Raw genomic sequence first — 22,804 nt, forward strand, 5'->3', positions numbered from 1 at the left:
ACTGGGAATTGTTCTCCACTGCTAACGTATTACTGAATACTTACTACTAAAGCGTTGCTGGTTGCTTAATCACTACATACTAGGGATGAGAATTTGACCCGATGAACTGGATCGGACTGGAAAAATAACAAAACCAGAGTATTTAGTCTGGTTCTTGGTTCTTCATTTTCCATTAAATCGGTTATCGGTTCATGATTCTCATTTCGAATCCGGAACCGAGCACATCCTTAATGAGAACACTTACTAATAGAATAGAACCGAAACTAGGTTCTTTATTCCGGTTTCCTGTTCTCCATTTCCCAAGTAAATTGTTTTTTGGTTTTCCATTTCCCACTAAATCGATTTTCGGTTGTTCAGATTTTTCCGTTTGGATTTGGATTGATGCTCATCCCCACTACAAATTGCTTACTATTTAAGCACGACTGATACAATTTCAAATGGAAAACAATCAATATCGAATGAATTTGAAAAATAAAAAAATTGATGTTCGGTTTTAAAAAAAAAATGGAATATCATTTAATGTTATCGCCATATAACCAAATAATGTTATGTCAATCTATAACGTCACCAAAATCTGACACGTCAACAAACAACATCAACGGATAACTGAGTTGACCGGTTAAGTAGTTAAGACTACTAAAAGAATACCTAACGACTAAATTGTAAAAAAAAAAATAGCTTTGTTTCAAAATCAAACGTTTATGGAACATAGTTACTTTTGTATAATTTATCATCTAAAAACCAATTTACCTATAAATAGTCAAAAACAGAATAGAAAACAAAGTATTTGCAGAAAATGGGGATTACTACTTTGAAAGTTGAAGACCAAACGATTAAGCTACGAACAAACCCAAAGAACATAACCTAGAAAAGAAACAAACCCCTCGGGAACTTGTGATTCTAAAAATTACAAATTTAAATACATATTGTACAAGTCATCAATGCATATACACTATCTACCACTCTCCTCCCTCTTTATTAACTCCATCAAAAAATCATTCCAAGCATCAATCGGACCAGGCAAACACCAATGCACGCAATCATTGGCCATGGTCACATTTTGGAGTGGCCAATGTCCATATTTGCTAGGATGTCCATCGGGTCTCAATTGCATAACTTGTGTCATGTCCATAATAGTAATTTTAACCCCATTTTTTCTCCCTTCACGCTCTCCAATCCTGTACTCTTGCAATTGAGTCTTGTACATTTCCAAACTATAATCCTCCATCACACTCTCATTACTCTTGAAAGGCTTTGTTCTTACACAATCACCCCCTTTATCCCAATGTCCACCTTCAAAATGTGAAGGTACAAATGACCTTAAAAAAACAATACCCTTGAAGTTCTTTAAGCTATTAATTGCCCGGAAAGCAGTCCGCCACGCCCTCCGGTAGCTAAATGTGGAGGGACGGTGTCGGATACTGCTTTCTGGGCAGTATAGACACCCAATGATAAAACGGTTTGAGTAGAACATGGTGGGTCGGAAAAACCATTGGCCAGCTGATATTATGACGTAGTCGAACTGTTCTATCTGTGATGTCCAAGATTCGTCAAATTCATCGAGGTATAGTTTGAATGGTTTTGTTATATCGTTACGGTCGGTTCTATCAGTATTTACTAAATAAGGGGACCAAAAAATCGAAATGTTGAAGTTGTAATCCGGATACTCCCATCGCCTGAAATTTTGATCACTTGAGGTTGAAACATCGTTTGGATATGCAACCTGAATATTGATAGATGAAATATAAAAAAATAAATAAATAAATAAATAATCTTTATATTACGATGCTATAATACATGGGTCAGAAAAATATATGAGTTTTACAAATATTTTTCAAAGACAAAAATTACATGCATCCAAATAAAATATCATAAACTATTTCTATTAATGATAATAAATAAACTTAAATACAGTCTGGCCCAAGAAGGAGCAAGTTGGGCTACAATGCGACACTCCTATCAAGAGACCAAATTCCAAAATCTTTACGTCTTTCTTTCGATTCGACCTTAGGATTTTTTTTTTTCATATAATATACGTATATTTAGAACTAGTTCATAACCTCAATCATTGTTATAAAATTAATTAAAATTTTATAGTACAGATTTATAACTATTAATCAATTATTTTAAATAAATTATTAATTAAGAGATATATATTAAAATTTTAAAATTATTATAACTTCAAGTTTAATATATAATTAGAAAAAATAAATTTGAATTTTAAAATGATTTTATAAATGTAGCATAGTATTAGTGAGGAGTTGTATTAAAATGATATATGACAAAAAGATATTAAAGTTATTATTTTATTAGAATATGGAGGTGGTTATGCTTTAATATTTATTGTTTTTTTTTAAGGTTTAAGACATAACCATATTGTTGTGTTATATGAAATATTGTATGTAAAATGCAATCTATATTCTTATTTATGTGGGTAAAAATTCAAAGTCAAATTTTTTGTTTACTTCATTTTAAAATAAATAGAGCAAAAATCCTTCATCTTTTCGTTTTGGTTAACCAAATCTTAAATAATTAAACATCATTTGGGTTTTTTCTTTTAAAAAAACTCTCTATAAACAATATTAGATAACACCTAAGCCTTATCAACTGATAGTGAAAGAACAAATCCAGATACATATAACATCTATGACATGTAGAATAATGGATATAATTTTATATATTATAAAATTTAAAAACTGGTGGCAATTTTATATTAAAAAATATTATTACATTTATGATGATAATAATAATAATAATAATAATAATAATAATAATAATAATAATAATAACTTTTATCTATATTATCTTTAATCGTTACACAATAAAAATGTAAATTCCATAAGTAGATATTTACCAAACTACTGTTAGTTTGTAAAAAATAGTTGAAAATTCTCAACAAATTCATCTTATTTTCTCGTATTGTCATGAAAATTGTTTTTAAATTTATATGGTATATCCATTATAGTATTACTCTACTCATAAATTTATATTTTTCATCTCAAATGGTACTATAGCACTCAAATGGTACCATAGGAGTGTTAATCGGGTCAACTCGATCGGGTTTCGGGTTAAACAGGTTGAGTTAATCAGATTCATAAAAATAAAAAATTTATATTTCACTAGAAACCTAATCCTATTAAAATTTAGGTTAATCGGGTTACATGTTATTAGGGTCGGGTTAATTGGATTGGAATGTAAGATGAACTGATGAACCCAACGATGTAGTTTTAAAATGTTATTTTAGTAAATAATTTATATGTATAAGGTCACTTGTATCAATAAAATATCATTCATTTTTTAAATATATCCCTCATCTTTTACAATAACTTTTATATTAGTGTAATGTCACTTATTTTTTTGAAATAGTCTCTATTGTCTTATTAATATTTACTTTATAGTTTTTAAAATAAATTTTAAATTAAAAATTAAAATTTTACCTAATAATAATTTAAAAATGGATATAACTAATTATAATTAAAATAATTTTTTAAATGTAAAATAACAAAATAATGATAAATTTAGTTTTCTATATTGAATATTTATATGTTGAGACGTTACAAATGATAAAACAAAATTATAATATTATCTTTCATTTTCTTTGTCAAATATTGGTTTAGTTATTTATATATTACCATTTGATAAAAAGAGTACTAAAAGACTTCCAATTCTTTCAAATATTTATATATATTAGGTTACAAATCCGTGGGAACCACGAGTAATTAATTTCAATTTTAAAAAAATTACTTGTTGATTTATCATTGATTACATTGAGTCAAAGAAATCTTAAATAGTTGTTGATTTAGGATATGCAAATTTCGAGAAATAATTTCTGAACATAAGGGATTGCACTATTATTATGGAATTGAAATTAAATACATAATGTTGATTGCTTATTTTTAGGGATTGGTTCAAACTTAACAGATTTAAAGATTTCAATGCTGGAATTTGGTGGAAATTAATATGTATACCAAATTTAAATTAAATGATGACAAAATAGTCAATTAACTTTGTAGAAATATTAGAGTTGGAATTGTCACTTGTCAAAGAGAGTCTCTTTTATTAAGAAGTAGATGCTCTTCCTGTGGAAGATCTAAGTACTTAATATATAAAATAGTAATATAGTGAATTTGTGGAGTTTTTTTTACTATATATGTATTGTACTCGGTAAGAATGCAAACTCAATCAATTTTTATCTATTTTGGCTCTTAGACTCCTTATACAACGTCAGGGGCGGACGCAGGATTTCATAGTATGGGTTGCACGGGAAGATTAGGGGTTGCACGATAGTAGAAAAAATAAAAATTTTTAAAAATTTCGAAATTTTTTCCAATGCGGCCGGAAAATTTAGGGGTTGCCGGTGCCACCCCGGAACCCCCACTAAATCTGCCCCTGTACAACGTACATTTTAGATGATTTTTGTTGCATTTTTTTAAAGCGATGCAACAATGTATGTATGTATTGTATGTACATAAATTGTAATATTTTGAAAAGATAATACAGTATTTAAAACGGTACCATATGTATTAACTGTTCTATATTGTGTTCGCATATAGAAACTATTAGTCGGCTTATAAGGGTTAACTCGAACCCGGATAAAAGCAAAGAAATAGGCCTGAAACCCAAGCTTTATAACTTTTGGGTTTGTCAGGTTAACACGAATAACCCAATTTTCCTTTTAGACCCTATTAAACCCGACCTTATTTATCTAATTCGGGCTCTGATCGGGTTAATCGGATTCTGGTATTTTTGACAACCCTAGGTACTAGAATCCTCATCTGACTAAAGGACATATTTTCCATCAACTTCTAATATCATTGGCCCACTAGCACTTTGGAATATATACTAGGTCCCTAAGTGTGGAGAGAGTCCCGCCCTCTTAACCCATATGTCACATAGGCACTACTTAGCATTCTCTCATTTCACTTCCAACTCTCTCATCTCTGAACACTTTGAAATCCATTCCTCTCAACCTACACACTTTGATACAATAATACGAGCATGTATTACAACTAAGTAACGCATAATGTTTGAAGGGTGGACAGATTCACTAAAAACAGACAAAATCATTCGGTACCACAAAATGTTAGTATATATGTTAGTATGTATGTTGTGTCTATATTTTCTTGTATATCAATGTATGTATATTAGGGCCTAGGTTAGCTCAAAACCTCATTGTATATATGATACATGTATTGTATCTTGGCAAATCAATGAGAACATTTCTCGTTCCATAATATGGTATCGCAACCGTCTCCCACCTCCTAAAATCACTCATCTAATCTCGCATTTCTTTTTCTTATCACCGATTACTAAACCCTAGGCACCACAACCTCACTGATAGCCATTGTCTTCTCTCTCTTCCTTGATCTATAGATATCGTACCTCCTCCCCCATACAGAGTTTTTGGCATAACCAACATCAAATCTCACATTCCAATGATTCTGAACATTGAATGGCTTAATTATGACTCATGGTGAAAGATCTTTTCTACTCACTCTGAAGCCTACGACATTACAGATCATATAGACTCGACCTATGATGCATATGTCGTTGTGAAGATGTGGTTCTACTTTATTCTTTCACAATCCTTGCTATAGATGGTACTTAAAACTCACATAGGTGCTCGACACGTTTTGATAAGCTTTGAGAAAATTTTCGGGGACAATAAAGAATCGACATTAATGTAACTTGACAATGAGTTACATAATATCACTATAGGGGATCTTTCTATGATAATGTATTTCTCCAAAATTCAAAACCTAGCAGCTCTACTAAAAAATATTAATGCCAAATCTAAGGTGAAAGACAGACACCTCATTAACTATACAATTAATGGTTTGTCACATCTATTTGATGATATTTCTACCATCATACACCACAACAAACTCATGCCCTAATTTCAAGAAACTTTTTCCATGTTATTTCCAGAAGAACAACGCCTTTCGATTGTCCGTACCCCTCCACCATCAACTAACATTGACCACTCATCCATTTAGTCCATTATGTATGTCGGAACTAATGATGCACCATAAAATCCTCGTCATCAAGATCACCGACCGAGAGCCAAATAATTATCGCTAACAACCATAACAAAGTAGTCAGTCGATGGCAGCAACCACCAATGGTAACAATGTCACATAGTAAGGTTTCTACCGGTACGGATGAGTGATAGTTCCTTAGTCCATCAACAGCAACCTCAATCCCTTTTCAGACCCAACTTAAAATCAACAATACTTATGCACCAAACCTTAAAAATGATTACTTGGACCTCCACCTTCTCTGCCCACTGTCCAATCAGCAGCCTATGTTTTCGTCAACCCAAAAACACCCACTAGACAACCTCAAAACAAGCATCTTCCTCTTCCTTGAGCCTAGTTTGGTATGGATCAACAACCCACCACATTGCCTAAAATAATAGCTCTATGCCTTTACAAGAGCCGTTAAGTTGATTATACATAGGTGTAACCAATCATGTATATGCCAATGTAGATATCCTTGATTCATTTGCAATTATCATAAATATCATCATATAGTATTTAGAATGTAACTATGCCTAGACAAACCACTTTTCCAATAAAAAATCCATATCGACCATTTCATTTAAATAAGTCTTGGTCACCCCTTCAATCATAAAAAGAAATCACATTGTTGTACGAAAATTATATCAAAATAAATTTTTTTATTGAATTTAACAGGTTTGGTTTTACTAAGGATTATAGGACATGAAAATATCTAATCTAATGTGACAGTGATGGTCCCTTCTACCCGGTCATTCATAGCCTCAATATTTTATCACTACAAGCCCTTCTCTTTGGCACTTACATATTGGCCATCCTAAAAATAAAACTTGTGAGTTTTTAGTTTCGAGCAGTTTAGTTTCATGTAATAAAAGCTTTTCGAATATTGTATGTTCACATGTTCACATGCTAATATCAAAACAAACTAGAATTATGTTTATGCTTTCTAATTTGGTTGTTTCCAATGCATTTGACATTATTCATTTCGATGTTTGGACCTCAACTATCTCCAAATATGTTAAATACACAACTTTAATCAAAATCTAATTTGGAACCACCATTAAATCTTTGCAATCTAACAACCAGGGGGTGGGATATATATCAATCAACAATTTCGTGAATATTTTGCCAAAAATGCTATTCAATTTTGTTTCTCATGACCTCCCAACAAAACATGAAATCTGAATGAATGCTTTGTACAATAAACAATATATTACAATCCCTTATCTTTCAATCTCATTCCCACCTACATACTAGTTCAAAGCCCTTCAAATGGTAGTCTACCTTCTCAACATTTTTTCATCCTTGTCGGTCAAAAATGAAACATAACACTTTCGTTAACACAAACAACAACTAACTTATTCACACATTTATATCATTTGGTTCCATTGTTTCCCTCACATACAATATTCATATAAGATTTTGCCTTTCAATAACCCTTACATCTTTCTTGGCTACCCATCATATCAGCATGGGTACCATTACCTTGACTTGACCTCTCGAAAGATCATAATCTCACATCATGTTACTTTTGACAAAAACACCTTTCCTTTCCACTCAGTAACTCCAACCAAACCCTTTTATACATTTTCCTAAATAATAGTCTTACCATATCTCCTTAGTTTTCGTCCCATTATCAAACCAAAACCAACTCCTTACCTAATACTGATTTCTTTATACTGAATTCCACCTATCCTTTGTTTTTACTACACTATCTTCATTCCATACGTCTGAGGCTCTTATCAGCCCCTTCCCTCAAATCTAACCAATAAAAATCACTCTCATTGTTGCCATTCGGATCCCATACACACAACACCAAATTGTCCAATGACTACTTATGCATATAATGAGATAGCCAAACCATTCAACATCGTAATATTTATATTTTATTTGTGTCCCCCAGACCAGAATCACACTTACAAACTCTTTAGGACCCTAATTGTCGACATGCTATGCATGATGAGTATAATGCTCTTATTTCAAATGGGTATTGGACTATAATACCATGACCTTTAGGAATTGTTCGTTCTATATGGCTTTTTCTTCATTAATTTCATCTCTCTCTCTCTCTCTCTCTCTCTCTCTCTCTCTTTCTCACTATCTCCCTCTCCCTCTCTATCTTTATCTTTCTATCTCTCTCTCTCTCTCTCTCTCTCTCTCTCTCTTGTTACAAGGATCATCTTTCTTGCGAATGGTCATAATTAGCAGCATAGAATATACTTTGAGGAGACCTTTATTTTGTTTTTCAAACCGGCTAGTATTTGTATTATTCTTGCAGTGTCTCGCAACCGACCCATTCATCAGCTAGATGTGAGTAATGTCTTTCTTCACTGTTACCTTTAGGAGACTATTTACATGCATAAGCCTTTAGGATTCTAAGACCCATAGTATCCAGATCATGTGTATGTCATCTTTTGCTATCTTAATATGGTCTCAAGCAAGCATATACAACTTGGTCCTACAAATTTGCTCAGTATGCCACTAGCCTACCGTTATCGGGGTTCACTATAATTTTACGGACTCCTTGTTATTCATTCTTTAGACATTCCAAGATATGGCATAACTATTACTTTATGTTGATGACATTATACTCATAACTTCTTCCATAGTTATGCTATACCAGATTATTTCTTAGCTCATACCTGAGTTTGCTACAAGAAACCTTGGTGCTCTAAATTAATCTTTAGGTATATTTGTAGCTAGATCTTCTAGTGGTTTATTTCTTTCACAATAGAATTATGCCACCAACATTGTTGAAGTTGATTGTACACTAACATAACTTGTCTATAAAATGGACTCATATGGCCCTTTGATTGTGGACCCAACTCTTTTCCACAATTTGGCTAGTGCACTCCAGTACCTTATTTTTACCACATTAGATATTTCTTTTGCAATTCGGCATATATTCCTCTATATGCACGACCCCTAAGAGCAACACCTTCATGCTCTCAAGTGTATCGTATGCTACCTTCGAAGTACCATTGATTATAGGTTACAAATTCATCTGTCTTCTACTGACTCTCTCATTGCATACTTATATGTTCACTGGGGCGGATACCTATATATTTGTTGTTTCACCTCAGGTTACTACCTATTCCTCGGTAACAATCTCATTTCCTGTTCCTCCAAGGTTTGGGTGTCATATCTAGATCCAGTGTAGTGGAGAATATCGTGGTGTTGTTAATGCCATAATTAAGACTTCATGGTTACACAATTTCTTATTGGAGCTTCAATATTGTTCCACCAATAATGTGACCCTTATCTATTGTGATAATGTCAACTCAACTTATATGTCTTCTAACTCGGTTCAACACAAACGAACCAAGCATATGGTGATTGACGTCCACTTTGTCCAAGACAAGGTTGTACTCGACTATATTAGAGTTTTTCACATCCCTTCAACAACTCAATATGCTGATATCTTCACCTTCTGACTACATTATTTTATGATTTCGTTCTAGTTTAAACGTTCGTTCTACACCGTTTGATAAAACTATGATGAATATTAGTATATGTGTTATTATGTATGTCGTGTATGTATTTGCTTGTATAGGCATATATGTAGCCTGAATTTATATTAGGCCTTATGTTATCGCAAAACCTAGTAGTATATATTTTCATGTATTATATTGTGCCAAATCAATGAAAATTTCCGCATTCCATAATAGTGGGGAGTGAATGATGTTTCATGTATTATTTTGTGCCAAATCAATGAAAATTACCACAAGCCATCCCACACTCTTCCTACACGACTGAGTGCACCTTAACCAATTTCTTTTATCCCATTTGCATCCTTATGATATGGTATCTAGTGTTGTCCTTCCTCCTTGAGGTCGAAGGTTCAAGTCTCGTGAGGGACATAGGTGGAGAATTAGGAGTAGTGTAGAAGTAGAATAGATTTGTCGTTCCAAAAAAAAAAAAAAAAAAAAGTTATGTTAACTTTTTTGATACACAATAAATAAAATCTCATTGTTATTTTTGCAATAAACTCTTACACAAAAGTTTTATGATATTCCATTTTTCAAACCTATTGCAAATGAAAGAAGATCCGTTACACAATTTATCTCGGGTCAAGTTAATTTAATTTTTTTATAAGGAAGTTCACTTGTAGAACACGTAATTTATTGATTTCTCCAATTAAGCAAGAGTCCTTATGTCTCAGCATTAGAACAAGGAATATATGCTAAATTGCTAACTTTATGTATTGTACTAGAGTATTCACAAAATTAATCAAGTGTAAAATTACGGTATGGAGAATTAAAGTTACTAAAATATCTAAGAATTTTATAAGGTCAACTTTTTAGAGTCGGTTATATACTTATCACATGTTTAAAGGTCCATATTATAATTATAATCTATAATCAAACAAGCGACTTGGTTACCAAATGAGAGGGTGACCTGGCTAATTTGCAAATGTCAGTTTCTTTTTATCTAAAGGGTCCCTTATTTGATTTAAACACTAAGCATATGTACACATAAACTTGTTTTTGAAAATATGCTCAGTTAAAGAATAATAGTTAAATGAAAGTACATTTCTTTTCAATGCAATTTGTCTTTTTTAAGTATGATGAATTTGTTTATCTGAACACTTTTAACTATAAATTATGTGTATAATTTCATTGCTTATTGTAATGCTGCATAATTTTTTTATCTAGTTTTTCGTAGGGTAACGTATAAATATATAATGGTAGTGCATACAATATGATGTCTAATTCATGGATACGTGGACAAATATTAGAAAATGTTAGAGGGTGAAAAGACAAACATACCCTTGACAAGAGGCAAAGAAGAGATTGCATATGATTTCTTGCTACAGAATCACCTACAAATGCAAGAGACTTTCCCCTCATCATCTCCAGAAACTGCACTGGATCAAGAACCGGAAGTTCACACTCATTAGGTTTCCATCTCCATTTCAAGAAATCTTGATCCGGCCTCCCAAATTTCATACAATTTTGATGTTCTTGTATTGCCCAACACGTGGTATTCGTATAATAAGGCCCCTCTGGATTCTCCACCCATTCGCCGGAAAACAAATCACACGACTTGTTACCACCACCACCACCACCAACATCACCATCACCATCACCATCACCACCCGTTCTCTTCAACACCGCCTCCCTTCTCCCCCTCTTTCTCCTCCCTCTCTTCCTGTGTTCTTTCTTCTCCGGTGGCACAACCACCAATTTGGGATCGTCATCCTCTTTTTGGGTGGTGGGAATGATGTGGCTACGGTAGATAGGGTGGTGGCGGGAGAGAGTTGTGGTGGTTTGGACATTTAAAAGATTATCTATAGGTGACGGAATTGCAGTTGGTTTTTCAAGAATGTAATGAATATAAGGGTAATAGATGGGGATGATGGTGACAATTAGGGCTAGGGCAACAAGATGGGCTATCTTTGAAGAGGTCTTTCGTCTTGTTGAAAGCTGTGTTTTGCCTTCATTAATGGCATGAACCTTCATGGAAAATTATGGTGGTAGAGAGTGTAATTGGGATCGAAGTTGAAAAAACAAATCTATAATTACATACGAATATTGCGGTTGCTTCACTAACAAAGTTGATGGCTATCTCTTGCTTTATATTTATAGTAATCTAGTCATCTTATGATTCTAATCATCTAATCTAATCATCTAATATGCCGTCCAAAATAATAATAATAATAATAATAATAATAATAATAATAATAAAGTAAACTAGTCAATTTACACTTTAACCCCTTCTACTATTAGTTAATTCATGGAGGTTTGTCTGCAGTGACTCCAGTCCATAACACAAAGTTTCATGTTTGTTGCAGAAGATTAATCAATGCGCGTAAGCTGGCCCGGGAACCCTCGTTATAGAAGTTCCATTTCCAAAATAAAAAAGCCCAAAAGGCTTCCTAAATAATATATATTGTCGATCGATTCCGATCTCATGCCACGTCACAACTCATTGGTATCAGATCTAGTGATGTTGTCCCCTCTCATATGTACACTAGAAGAAGATTATGGCATGAGATAATGTGTTGATAATGTGTTGATTATGATTTAATATGAGTTGAATGGAATGTGAGTGATGATATAAAGTAGAGTTGAATGATCATTGAATGGTTTAGTAGAAGGAATAAAATGGTGACTAGGGTTGAATATGTATTTAATGGATCGTGGGAGTTGTTGTATACGTGTTTAATGAATTGTATGACAATCCATAGAGTTCAATGGAATGTGAATGCTCTAAATTAACAATATATCGGGCTTAGGATAATTGGTGCAGGATAGAACAATTCCAAGACAAATTGGTGACAATTGTATACTATATATAATTTGGAACTTAGGACTTATAAGGGGACTGTAATCGTAATTCACAGAAGTTGTGTGATGGGTTCCCGTGTGTTATATATCTAAGATACATGTGGGGGCGTAGTGTTATAAACGAAAGTGTAGTGTTATTGGTGTAATTTACCAAAATTAGAGAAAAGTCAAGGATCGGCCATTGCCTTATTTGTTTAGTCGATTTGAAGATTTTTTTTTTATTGTTTTTGTCTAGTAGACTTTAAAATTATCATTTTTGACACATTGTACCCTTGAATTTTTCACAAAACCTACGTTATAAACAAACAAAATAATGCTAGTGATTTCGACTAAAATATCATTCTAATTATCCTTTAAAACCTCAGATAACTTTTATTTTAATCTTGAAGTGATTTAGTTTTTTTTTTTTTTTTAACGTGGCTCATGTGAAATTATTTCAATCATGAGTTAATGGAATTTGACAAAGATAAATTAAGGAAATGCATGTGGTATTACAATAGTTTTATCTTCACTTATTCAACGACTTAAAATATGTTAAGAAAATATGTGTGATAGAAAAGAAACAAGTAGAAAATTGGAGGTCGACATGCAAATGGAATAAAATTACTAGTTCCTCACGCAAAGGTGCCACTTTCTCTTTGCTTCTGAAAGGAATCAAAACACTCCCTTTTATTTATTTTTCCTACATTCACGACACATATATTTTTAACCCGTATACTTTTTCTTAAGATGGCGTAAGCATATATTATCGACTAACACGCCGTCCGTTAATATATTTATATTGGTTAAAGGCGGATATGTATTCCTAAAAAAGGGTTAATCATTTGAAAATTTAATTTATTTTTTTAATTGTACATATTTAAGCAATTTTTTTTTTTACGTGATTTACCATTCAACTTGTTTAAATTGTTCAAAATATATTAATATAACCGATTATAAGTCTTGTCGGTCATAATAGTACTTTTTATTTTTAACAACTCGAACAAGTTGGAAAATACATAGTGTACAAAAAAATTAATGACTAAATATATACAATTATAAAACTTTGTTACTTTTAATGACTAAATATATACAATTATAAAACTTTGTTACTTTTACGTGTCATTAACTAATCTTTTTAATTCAATCCAACACAAAATATTTTCTTAAGGCTTGAAAACAACTACCTCCTAATGGTCATATTAGGGTGTGACATGGTTTTATTGTTGTCTTGTTAATATCACGTCCCTTAAATTATATATTTTAACGTATAATACGTAGTTTAAATTTTATATATATATATATATATATATATATATATATATATATATATATATATATATATATATATATATATATATATATATATATAACAACATATACACACATTTTCTCTTTTGTATCAAACGTTTTTCCAAAAATGTATACATCCATATTCTAAATAGTAATTTCGGAATGTGAGATATTAAAGTTTTTGGTGGTTGTCGAGGCCAACAAAATTAATAACCTTAAATCTTTTACACTAAAATAGTGTATAGTGGCAAAGGGATCGAATCCACGGAGATTGGTTCAGTTTTATAACTCTATGAAAAATCTCTTTATTAAAATACTTGTAAAATGACAATAAATTAAAAATGGGGAGATTGATCTTTTCAAAATACTTGAAATAAACTAGAATTAAACTAAGATTTTAATAAACAATTTCAACAAAAGTAAGAGTTTGATGTAAATCAGTAAGAGAAGGATGGTTGACTTAAGGTTTCCTCACTTTGACTTTTTGAAGAACACATCATTAGAATCCAATGGTGCAATACTTGATTTAAATCCTTAATTTGGCTATAGTAATCCAAGAAGCTTGAGATTACCTAGACTTTTCTTAGTTGTTAAAATGGTTAGAGAAGCTCATAACAATTTCCTTAGTTAAAGTCACAATTTCCATTAAGCATGTCATTAGTGAAAGTCAACTAGCATTAAAAACCACAAAGTCACCAAATCCAAGAGGGGTCAAATGCATTCACCACCATGTTGGAGGAAATGTTTTTATGATTGTGTGAAGCAAAAACAACACAAAAATCATTTGTTGCTTGCTAATTTGAGGATTCTTTACTAAATCAATAAATTAGCCAACTAATCACCACAAACACATTTAAACTCATGAACTAAAACATACAAGTAGTGATAAGATATTAAAACACAAAACATTCCCATAAAGATTTAAGAACATGTTCATGGATTCTTTAACATTCAACAAAAGTTCAAAGGATTCAACAAAATTCAACCAAGATTAGTTTAGCCAAGCATGGCTAAACTTAAATAAACAAAGTTAGAGAAGATTGTATCAAACATTAAGCAAGATTCAAGAGGTCAAAAGATGATGTTCTTGAGGTGTTCTTGGCCTTCAAAAGTCTTCAAAACTCCAGAGAGAATCTTCAAAAATCGGATGTCTAAGAGTATGCAAAAGATAGGCACCAACCTTCCTCAAATAGCCTTCCAAATGGATTTTCGAAATTACCCCTGCAGGGCCTTGCACGACCCGCATGCGGTTGCGCGGGTGGTGCCTGACATGAGCTTCTTTGAGTTTTTGGGCCTCCAAAACATATCCCACTAGCCCAGATCGAATCCAATCACCTCCTAGCCCATTTTCTTCTAGTTTTTCTTCATTTTAAGCCCAATTTGGCATCTCCAAATCCTCCAAACTCGCCCAGTTAATAATCTACGCACGCTTGAATAAACTCCCGCATCTTGCAAATTTAAAGTTTATTTCTCCCCAAGCCTTCAAATAATCATCAAGCTCGCTCCATACATCATCTCCACAATCACCAAGCCTAACATCCTTTTTTGTCTACCAAATCCCATTGTTTTCCATACGTCCCGAACACTCCCGCTCCGTTAGACCCAAAAACCTGCAATTATGCTCACAAGATTCGAAAGTACCCGAAATAGTCATAAAATAACAAAAAGGAAAATATGCATGGAAATTATCTAAATTATGAGTGAAATATGCTAAAATAAACTATAAAAAGAAGTAAATAAAACAAACTATCAGTTTTTCAATCAAATGTCACCCCTTTAGGACATTCCATGGTATTAATATCACAAGAATTTATACAGTATATATGTCAATATTATATATAGTGAAGCTCTTTGTATGTGAGCCTATGGCGCTCCCCTTTCAACTGGAATGTGAGGACTTTAGCAGCATCATCTCGTGCATATGTGCTAAGGAATTCCATTGTGGGTTCCTGGTAAGTTCTGTCACAAAGTCGAAGAAAACCACGCCAACTCATGTTTTGGAACAAGAATGATACGCCATCGTGCATCCCAAGCTTTTTCATGGACTTTCTATGGTAGAATTTTGTCGGCCGGATTGTGCGACCCCGAATGTTGGAGCGATAGGTTTTGATTTCAACATTTGTAAGGGAAGGATCGCTTCCCTCTTCTCCTTGCTTTTTTCGTTTACCGGCTGCTTTGCGTGATGGACCGGCGACATCCTTTTGCGGGTTAGGGTCAATCGATGATCCATGGGTGCGTGCTCGATCTGCGGTTTTTCCCATTTTCAAAACCTACAATATCAAAAACAATTTCACCAAATTAATCCCTCACCTCACCACTCTCAAATCAATGCAACTATTTATAAACCGAACACAAAAATTCCAAGAAATAATGGCACCCAACTTTTGACAATTTAAAATGGTTTCAACAACACCACTCGGTTACTTGGACAATCCCAACAAAAATTCGGCAGCCTTACTAGACAAAATGAGAAAATCTCAACCAAAGTTTAAGCAATTTTTGAACAAATTTCCAAGCAAATTAACAAATCTCAACCATTTTCAAATCAATGTTTCCAATTAAACTGGTCAACAACTAACAATCCTAGGCAATTTTCAAAGCATAATTGGATGCAATTATCGAATCGGAACAATGTAATGTAATAAAAACCAAGGAAAGAAAATACCCGAATTGTCCCAAAATTGAACTTGAACCCGGAATCCGCTACCGCACACCCCAATCTTAGTGGTTGTTCGTGGGTGCCAAAATGCAAGACTTGTTCACTATATATATATATATATATATATATATATATATATATATATATATATATATATATATATATATATATATATATATATATAGGTTTTAAATATGAAAATGCATATTATACATATGTATTGTATGCAAAAACATATTTATTCGTAAATACACTCTAAATATATCTCTATTCTTTGAACATGTTTTGTAATATATGTATTTTCTTTAGAATGATATTATTTGATCAAATCATGTAAGATTATCATAAAACGTTTACAAAAAATAAATAAATAAATAAAAAACAAATTAGTAACTAAACTTGTACAAAAAATTAGTAACTAAATTAGTATAATGTTTTTTAGTAAATCAACATATACATAGAAAGTTACAATAGTCGGTCGTAATAGTATTTTTTCGAATAAATTGAAAAAGTTCAATGATTAATTTAACACAAAAATAAATTTCATGATTAAATATGCATAAAATTTAAAATTTGTTATCTTTACAAGTTATTATAAATACAAAATGTTTGGTAAAAAGTAATACTAGTAAGTACTATAAAATTTATGAAATGTTTACAACTACATGCTTAAATGTTAATAATAAAGTCGCATAACTAAAAAGAAAAAAAAAATTGACATGCGAAATATGTTACGGACAATGCATGAATTTTATTTTGTGAAAGTAATATGGGTTGTAACCATGTAGTGACAAGCAACGGTACCGGTATAGTTGGAATCGGTACGAACCGGATCTGGTTTGGGAACCAATGTCGGTCAAAATTAAAAACCGAACTAAACCACCGGTTCTTGTCATATTTTCAATATTGGAAGCGGTCCTCAAGAAATAACAAAATACGGTTCCAGTTTTTGTCGATTCTACCGGTTTTTACCGGTTCTCATAAAACCATGTAGTCTATTCATCCAAGCAACACCAATATGTATATGGATCTAAAACCATGACATTCCCAAATTTTACGGCCAATTAATTTTTTTTTCTATATGCTTATTTAAAAAGAGTACTCTTTTATTAATGTGTAATTTGTCTGAAATTTTCAATATTAATGTGAAATGATATCAATATCAAAGGCATTTCCCTAAAAAACATTTTTTCATTAATATTTAAAATCTTAGGATGTCATAACTGATACATAAACATAATCATAAACTAGTCTTTACATGCCTTACATTCATTTATTTAATGGTCTAAAACTCCATAAATCTCTTGGCAGATTCAAACATCAATATCCCTGAACCTTCGTACCACATTACCTGTGATACAAAAAAACTGAGTGGGTCATACTTGAAAGTCTAGTGAGCACATATGGTTTCAACCTACAATAATATAATTTATTTATTATATATATCACATCAAACAAATAAGTCAATTACACATTCCCGTTATTCGCACTCCCTAATCCAAAGATGATGATCTCGTGGAACCCATCCTAAAGGATCACTAAGTAGACAATACCGCTTCGGGGATTTCTTAGAAATATATATCAATAAGGCAACCATGGGGCAAATAGAATACCCGGATGAATATATAGTTAATCAACATCTACATGTCAAAGATCTGCTCATGTATGGTCCGCTTAATATCTATAGGTTGAAGACCTGCCCATATACGGTTGATTAACACCTACATGTTGTAAACCTATCCATGTATGACTTATAACAACTACAGGTTACAAGCCTGTCTATGTTTCACCAGACTTGCCTAGAATATTTTGTGGTCATCCTATATATCCTACTAGATGACTAAAACCCTAGTATTACAACAATATATTGATGGCTACAACCTCACATCCTATTTTACTTTCCATAACCCGAGCAACAGAGTCTCCCTCCTTTCTTTTTTTTCCTTTTTTTTAAAAAAAAAAACATCGAGTTGGTTTGACCGCAACGCAACTTCTGAAAGTATATTTTATTGAACGGAATTTGCGGCACGCAAGTATTAAATTGTTGGTTTTTGTCTTGTGATGATGGCTCAAGTATTAAATTGTTGGTTTTTGTCTTGTGATGATAGCTCATGTTACTTGTTGATGTAGCCCAATATGATCAAATACCAATATTATATGACCTGCGATGTATTCTTAGCCCAATAGCTTGGGAGAAATCATCTTAAAGAATCCCACTATAGAATTGTAGGTCCAACTTTCTTGTATGAGAAATGCCCAATGATGTGAAGACGCCCAATTGGGAGATGCCCAAAATAAAATGACAGCCCATTTTCGAAATAGTAAAAGCCCAAGATGATGATTATTGGAATCACTCGTTACTATCAGCCCGATATTAATTTTCTTGCATGAACTATATACACAAATGGGTATTACCCCCCACACACACTCTCCCTCTCTCTTTCTCTCTCTCTCTCACACACACACAATGTTGAGTGGCAGATTAGCAGTGGCGGATTTAAGGGGATTCTGGGGTGGCATCGGCAACCCCTAAATTTTCCGGCCGCAGTGGAAATTTTTTTGAAATTTTTGAAAATTTTGAAATTTTTTATTTTTTGTACTATCGTGCAACCCCTAATCTTCACGTGCAATCACTACTATGAAATCTTGTGAGAAAACCAAGTTTGATTGACGCTCAAACGAACTAATTGCAACCCAATAATATGAAATATATTATCTTAAAGAAGCCCACAACACGTAACCCACTTGAATGTGGGCGGCCTAGGTTCTTCTTTTCGTATACGCGTATATAACTTGTATTGGATATGCAAATGTGGGGCCCACCACTTTTTTCTTATTATCATTAAGATACAAAATCTCCTATTCTTCACTGTCGGAACTCGTTGAAGAGACCAAAAATGGAAAAGGATTACAATTGAGGATCTTATGGGTCACGGTGATGGTTTCTTGTGTGTTGTTTGTAAGAGGAGATTGGATCGTTAAATCTTTTGATGGTGTCGATCTGTTAGACAGACAGGCGGTAACGTTCGGTGGCGAAAGGCAGTTGGTGTTACAAGAAAGCGGTCAACGGTGATGGAAGGGAGATCCCTAGTGGCTGACAATCGATGACCCCCTCACAGTAATAGAAATCAGAGTTGTACATCACCGGGGTGGTTTCTTTGTTGGTTCGTCGACATTGTTGGTGATTTTCTTTGAAGGTTTCGTTGTTGGAGATCGACTGGTGGGGTTGAAGATGGTGGTGGCCCGTGATTGGTGGTCCGCATCGGGCTGGGGTCAGTGGCGAATCTAGAACCAAAATTAAAGTGGTTCCTTATATTAATAAAACGAAAAAAAAAGTATGAAAATATAAGTCTTTTGACAAAAATAAGGTAGTTCCTTATGATTTTTGTATATAATTATTGTATTAAAAAAGAAAAAAGGTAGGTCCTATGACCTACCTTAACAATGGGTAGTTACGCCCCTAACTGGGGTGCATTTGTCGGAGGAGGTGGTTGACTAGCGATAGGCGTCTGGTGGCGTTGTCATTGACCAGAGATGGCTATTGCTGATGGGTGGTGTTGTTCCCGAAGATTGACTAGATTAAGGAGCAGCGGTGCGCTAGTCGGAGAAGGTGGTGGCGACCGATGGTCCACTTGATGGAGCAGTAGTAATCGATGATAGACTATTGTTCTGGTAGTTGGTCCAATGTTGAAGTCGGCGATGGGATGAGATCAGGATATCACAGTAGTGAGTATGAAGCAATGGACCTGGTGGGTCCCACCCTTGGCTTTTGTCTTCTCCTGTTGACTTTTAATAGTCTTTTGTATTTGTGGGGGTCATGTGAGTTGCTTTATAGACTGTATGCAGATGGTGGTGCTGACAGTATCTTTCCCCTCTTTTATTTTCGTTTTGTTGAAAGAAAACAAGAATATATTCCTTTTTACCGATGGTCTTTACGTGTAATACCCCGTTGTATCTTTTTTTTTTTTTTCTTTTTGGGAAAATTACTTAGGAGGGTAATTACCTCTTATCTGTATTTACATATTGGCAACTTCTTCTTTTTTGTACATAATAAAGCAACTAACTTGTTTTAACTGTTTAAATTACACCAATATTACCGGTTACTATATGTTTTAACCGGTAACTCAAAGGGAAAATGACTTAGGAGGGTAACTACCTCTTATCCGTGTTCACATATTGGCAACTTCTTATTTTATGTACATAAGAAAGCAACTAACTTTTTTTAATTGTGTAACATCCCAAAAATCATGAACAAAAATTTCGTTTTTAATTTAATACTAAAACCATAATTGTCAAACCATTAATTTAATACTCCGACATCGGGCCCCACCCAGCATCAGGCCCCGTCTGGCATCGAGCCCCGCTCGGTACACAGATATGTCTCTCTTAGGCCCCGCCCACTAAACACATGCAATCATATAACATGCTAACACATAAAGAAACATACTCTACCGTGTCCATGTCCTAAGAAACATACTCTGCTAATAATGAGATACGGAACTTCGTCCGTACTCAACTAGTTCCAGCCAGGGCTTCAGTAGTGCAAGGTGAGTCTCCTCACTGTGTGAATGGGTCTAAGGCCACAATGTCAGCCCATGTAGTCTATGAGTAGGAAGACCCGGGGGTTAGCCATAGGCATTGTATGCTAGTATGTTATTCAAGACCAAGGTCCGATGTCGGGCGGGTGCCCGAGGAATGTTTGCATGTTAGATTATATTTGTTGTCTGTGTGATACTTGTATGTGTCTGGTAAGGAGGTGAGTGTGGGCGATGTCCCATATCTCATCACTAGCTGAGTACGGACGATGTTCCGTATCTCATTATTAGCAAAGTATGTTTCTTAGGACAGAGATATAGTAGAGCATGTTTCTTTATGTGTTAGCATGTTATATGATTGTATGTGTTTAGCGGGTGGGGCACGGAAACAGGCGGGGCCTAAGAGAGACAAACTTGTATACCGAGCGAGGCTCGATGCCAGGCAGGGCCTCATGCCGGGCGGGGCCCGATCTCGGAGTATTAAATTAATGGTTTGACAATTATGGTTTTAATATTAAATTAAAAACGAAATTTTTGGTCATTATTTTTGGGATGTTACACAGTTAAAACAAGTTAGTTGCTTTCTTATGTACAAAAATTAAGAAGTTGCCAACATGTGAACACGAATAAGAGGTAGTTACCCTCGTAAGTCATTTTCCCTTTGAGTTACCGGTTAAAATAGGTATTAGCCAGTAATATTGATGTAATTTAAATAGTTAAAACAAGTTAGTTGCTTTATTATGTACAAAAAAGAAGAAGTTGTCAATATGTGAACACGGATAAAAGGTAGTTACCCTCCTACGCCATTTTCCCTTTCTTTTTTGAAAGGAACAGTAAACTGGAAATAGTGGTTATGGTAAATTTTTGAGGTTATAAATAATTACTTTGACGGGTTATAGTAAAAACAAAAATATGATTCTTTGGAGAACTTATGAAATCCTCAAATAAAGCATAGAATGAGGTTGTTTAATGCCACCAACATCAGTGATGTACAAGCAATATAACATTGCTTACAGCAGGAATGTTTTAAGAAATGGTATGGTATTGTCTATGAAAAACCTCAACTACAACTCATTTTTTGATAACATAAAAATTTGTAAAAATTTATTTCTTTCTCTAATCTTGTAAATAACTTGAGTAAAGTTGTATACAAAAAATCATAAATTAAATGCAAATTTTCAAAAATATATAAACTGAAGGCGGGATGGAGACCCATAGAAACCTCTTTTTTTTTAAAGGTTTTGTAGAATGTACAAGGCACATAGCTATGTGTACAAATAGTTGTTAGAACAGGTAAAAATATACACAAAAATGCACAACTAGGGAAAGGTTTTATGATAATATATGAACAAAAGATGGGGGTAAAACTCATAAAAAACTTCTTTTCTTCTCAACTTGCTGAACCCCCCCCCCCCCCCAATATAAACAAAAATCGGATCTAAAAAGGATTATTTCCAAAAAAACTTTCTTTTCTTTTCAACTTGCTCAACCAGCCATCAAAATATGAACAAGAAATAGAACTGAAAAAAAAAATTGTTTTCCTTCTCTAAGATTGAAAGAAAAACACTAAATAGAAAACTTCAAAGGAATTTTGCAAAGAATCATAAACTGAAGGTGATTTCTTGATAACATTAACTGAAAATAAATAAATAATTATGAAAAAGTTTTTCTCCTCTCAAGTTGCTTGGATAAAACACCAAAATATGAACAAAGATGGAGAAAAATCTTTTAAGAACCTCTTTTCACTCCAAAAATATTAGTAGGACTAGGGTTGAGTTGGGACTTTTAAACTTGAGAGATGATTAAGTGAACTAAAATGTTCAGATCTAGAGATCTGAGCTAAAAATGAAGTAGATCTACAGATCTGGATGAAAAACACATCAAATTGAGAGATCTGAAATGTAGCTAATCAGATCTAAACAACTCTTGGCAAGAGCCAAGCATATTTGAACAAATGTTGATAGAGATGAACAAATCTTAGCAAACCTGAGCTGAAACACAACATGTTGGGTTATGAGCAAATCAACATTC

General features: G+C 33.3%; 1 protein-coding gene across 1 annotated transcript; it reads right to left on the reverse strand.

Annotated features, from left to right (window-relative positions):
- Positions 1-786: 786 nt before the first annotated feature.
- On the reverse strand, positions 787-11,558 carry LOC145037103 (protein trichome birefringence-like 19). Its single transcript, XM_078985673.1, has 2 exons — positions 10,787-11,558; positions 787-1,723 (listed from the first exon to the last, which is right to left on the reverse strand). Exons 1-2 carry the CDS (start codon positions 11,477-11,479, stop codon positions 953-955), a joined length of 1,464 nt encoding a protein of 487 aa, XP_078841799.1. The 5' UTR covers positions 11,480-11,558; the 3' UTR covers positions 787-952.
- Between the last annotated feature and the right edge of the window lie 11,246 nt (positions 11,559-22,804).

Source organism: Lactuca saligna, chromosome 3, assembly GCF_052625555.1.
Source record: "Lactuca saligna cultivar CGN05327 chromosome 3, ASM5262555v1, whole genome shotgun sequence".
NCBI lineage: Eukaryota > Viridiplantae > Streptophyta > Magnoliopsida > Asterales > Asteraceae > Lactuca > Lactuca saligna.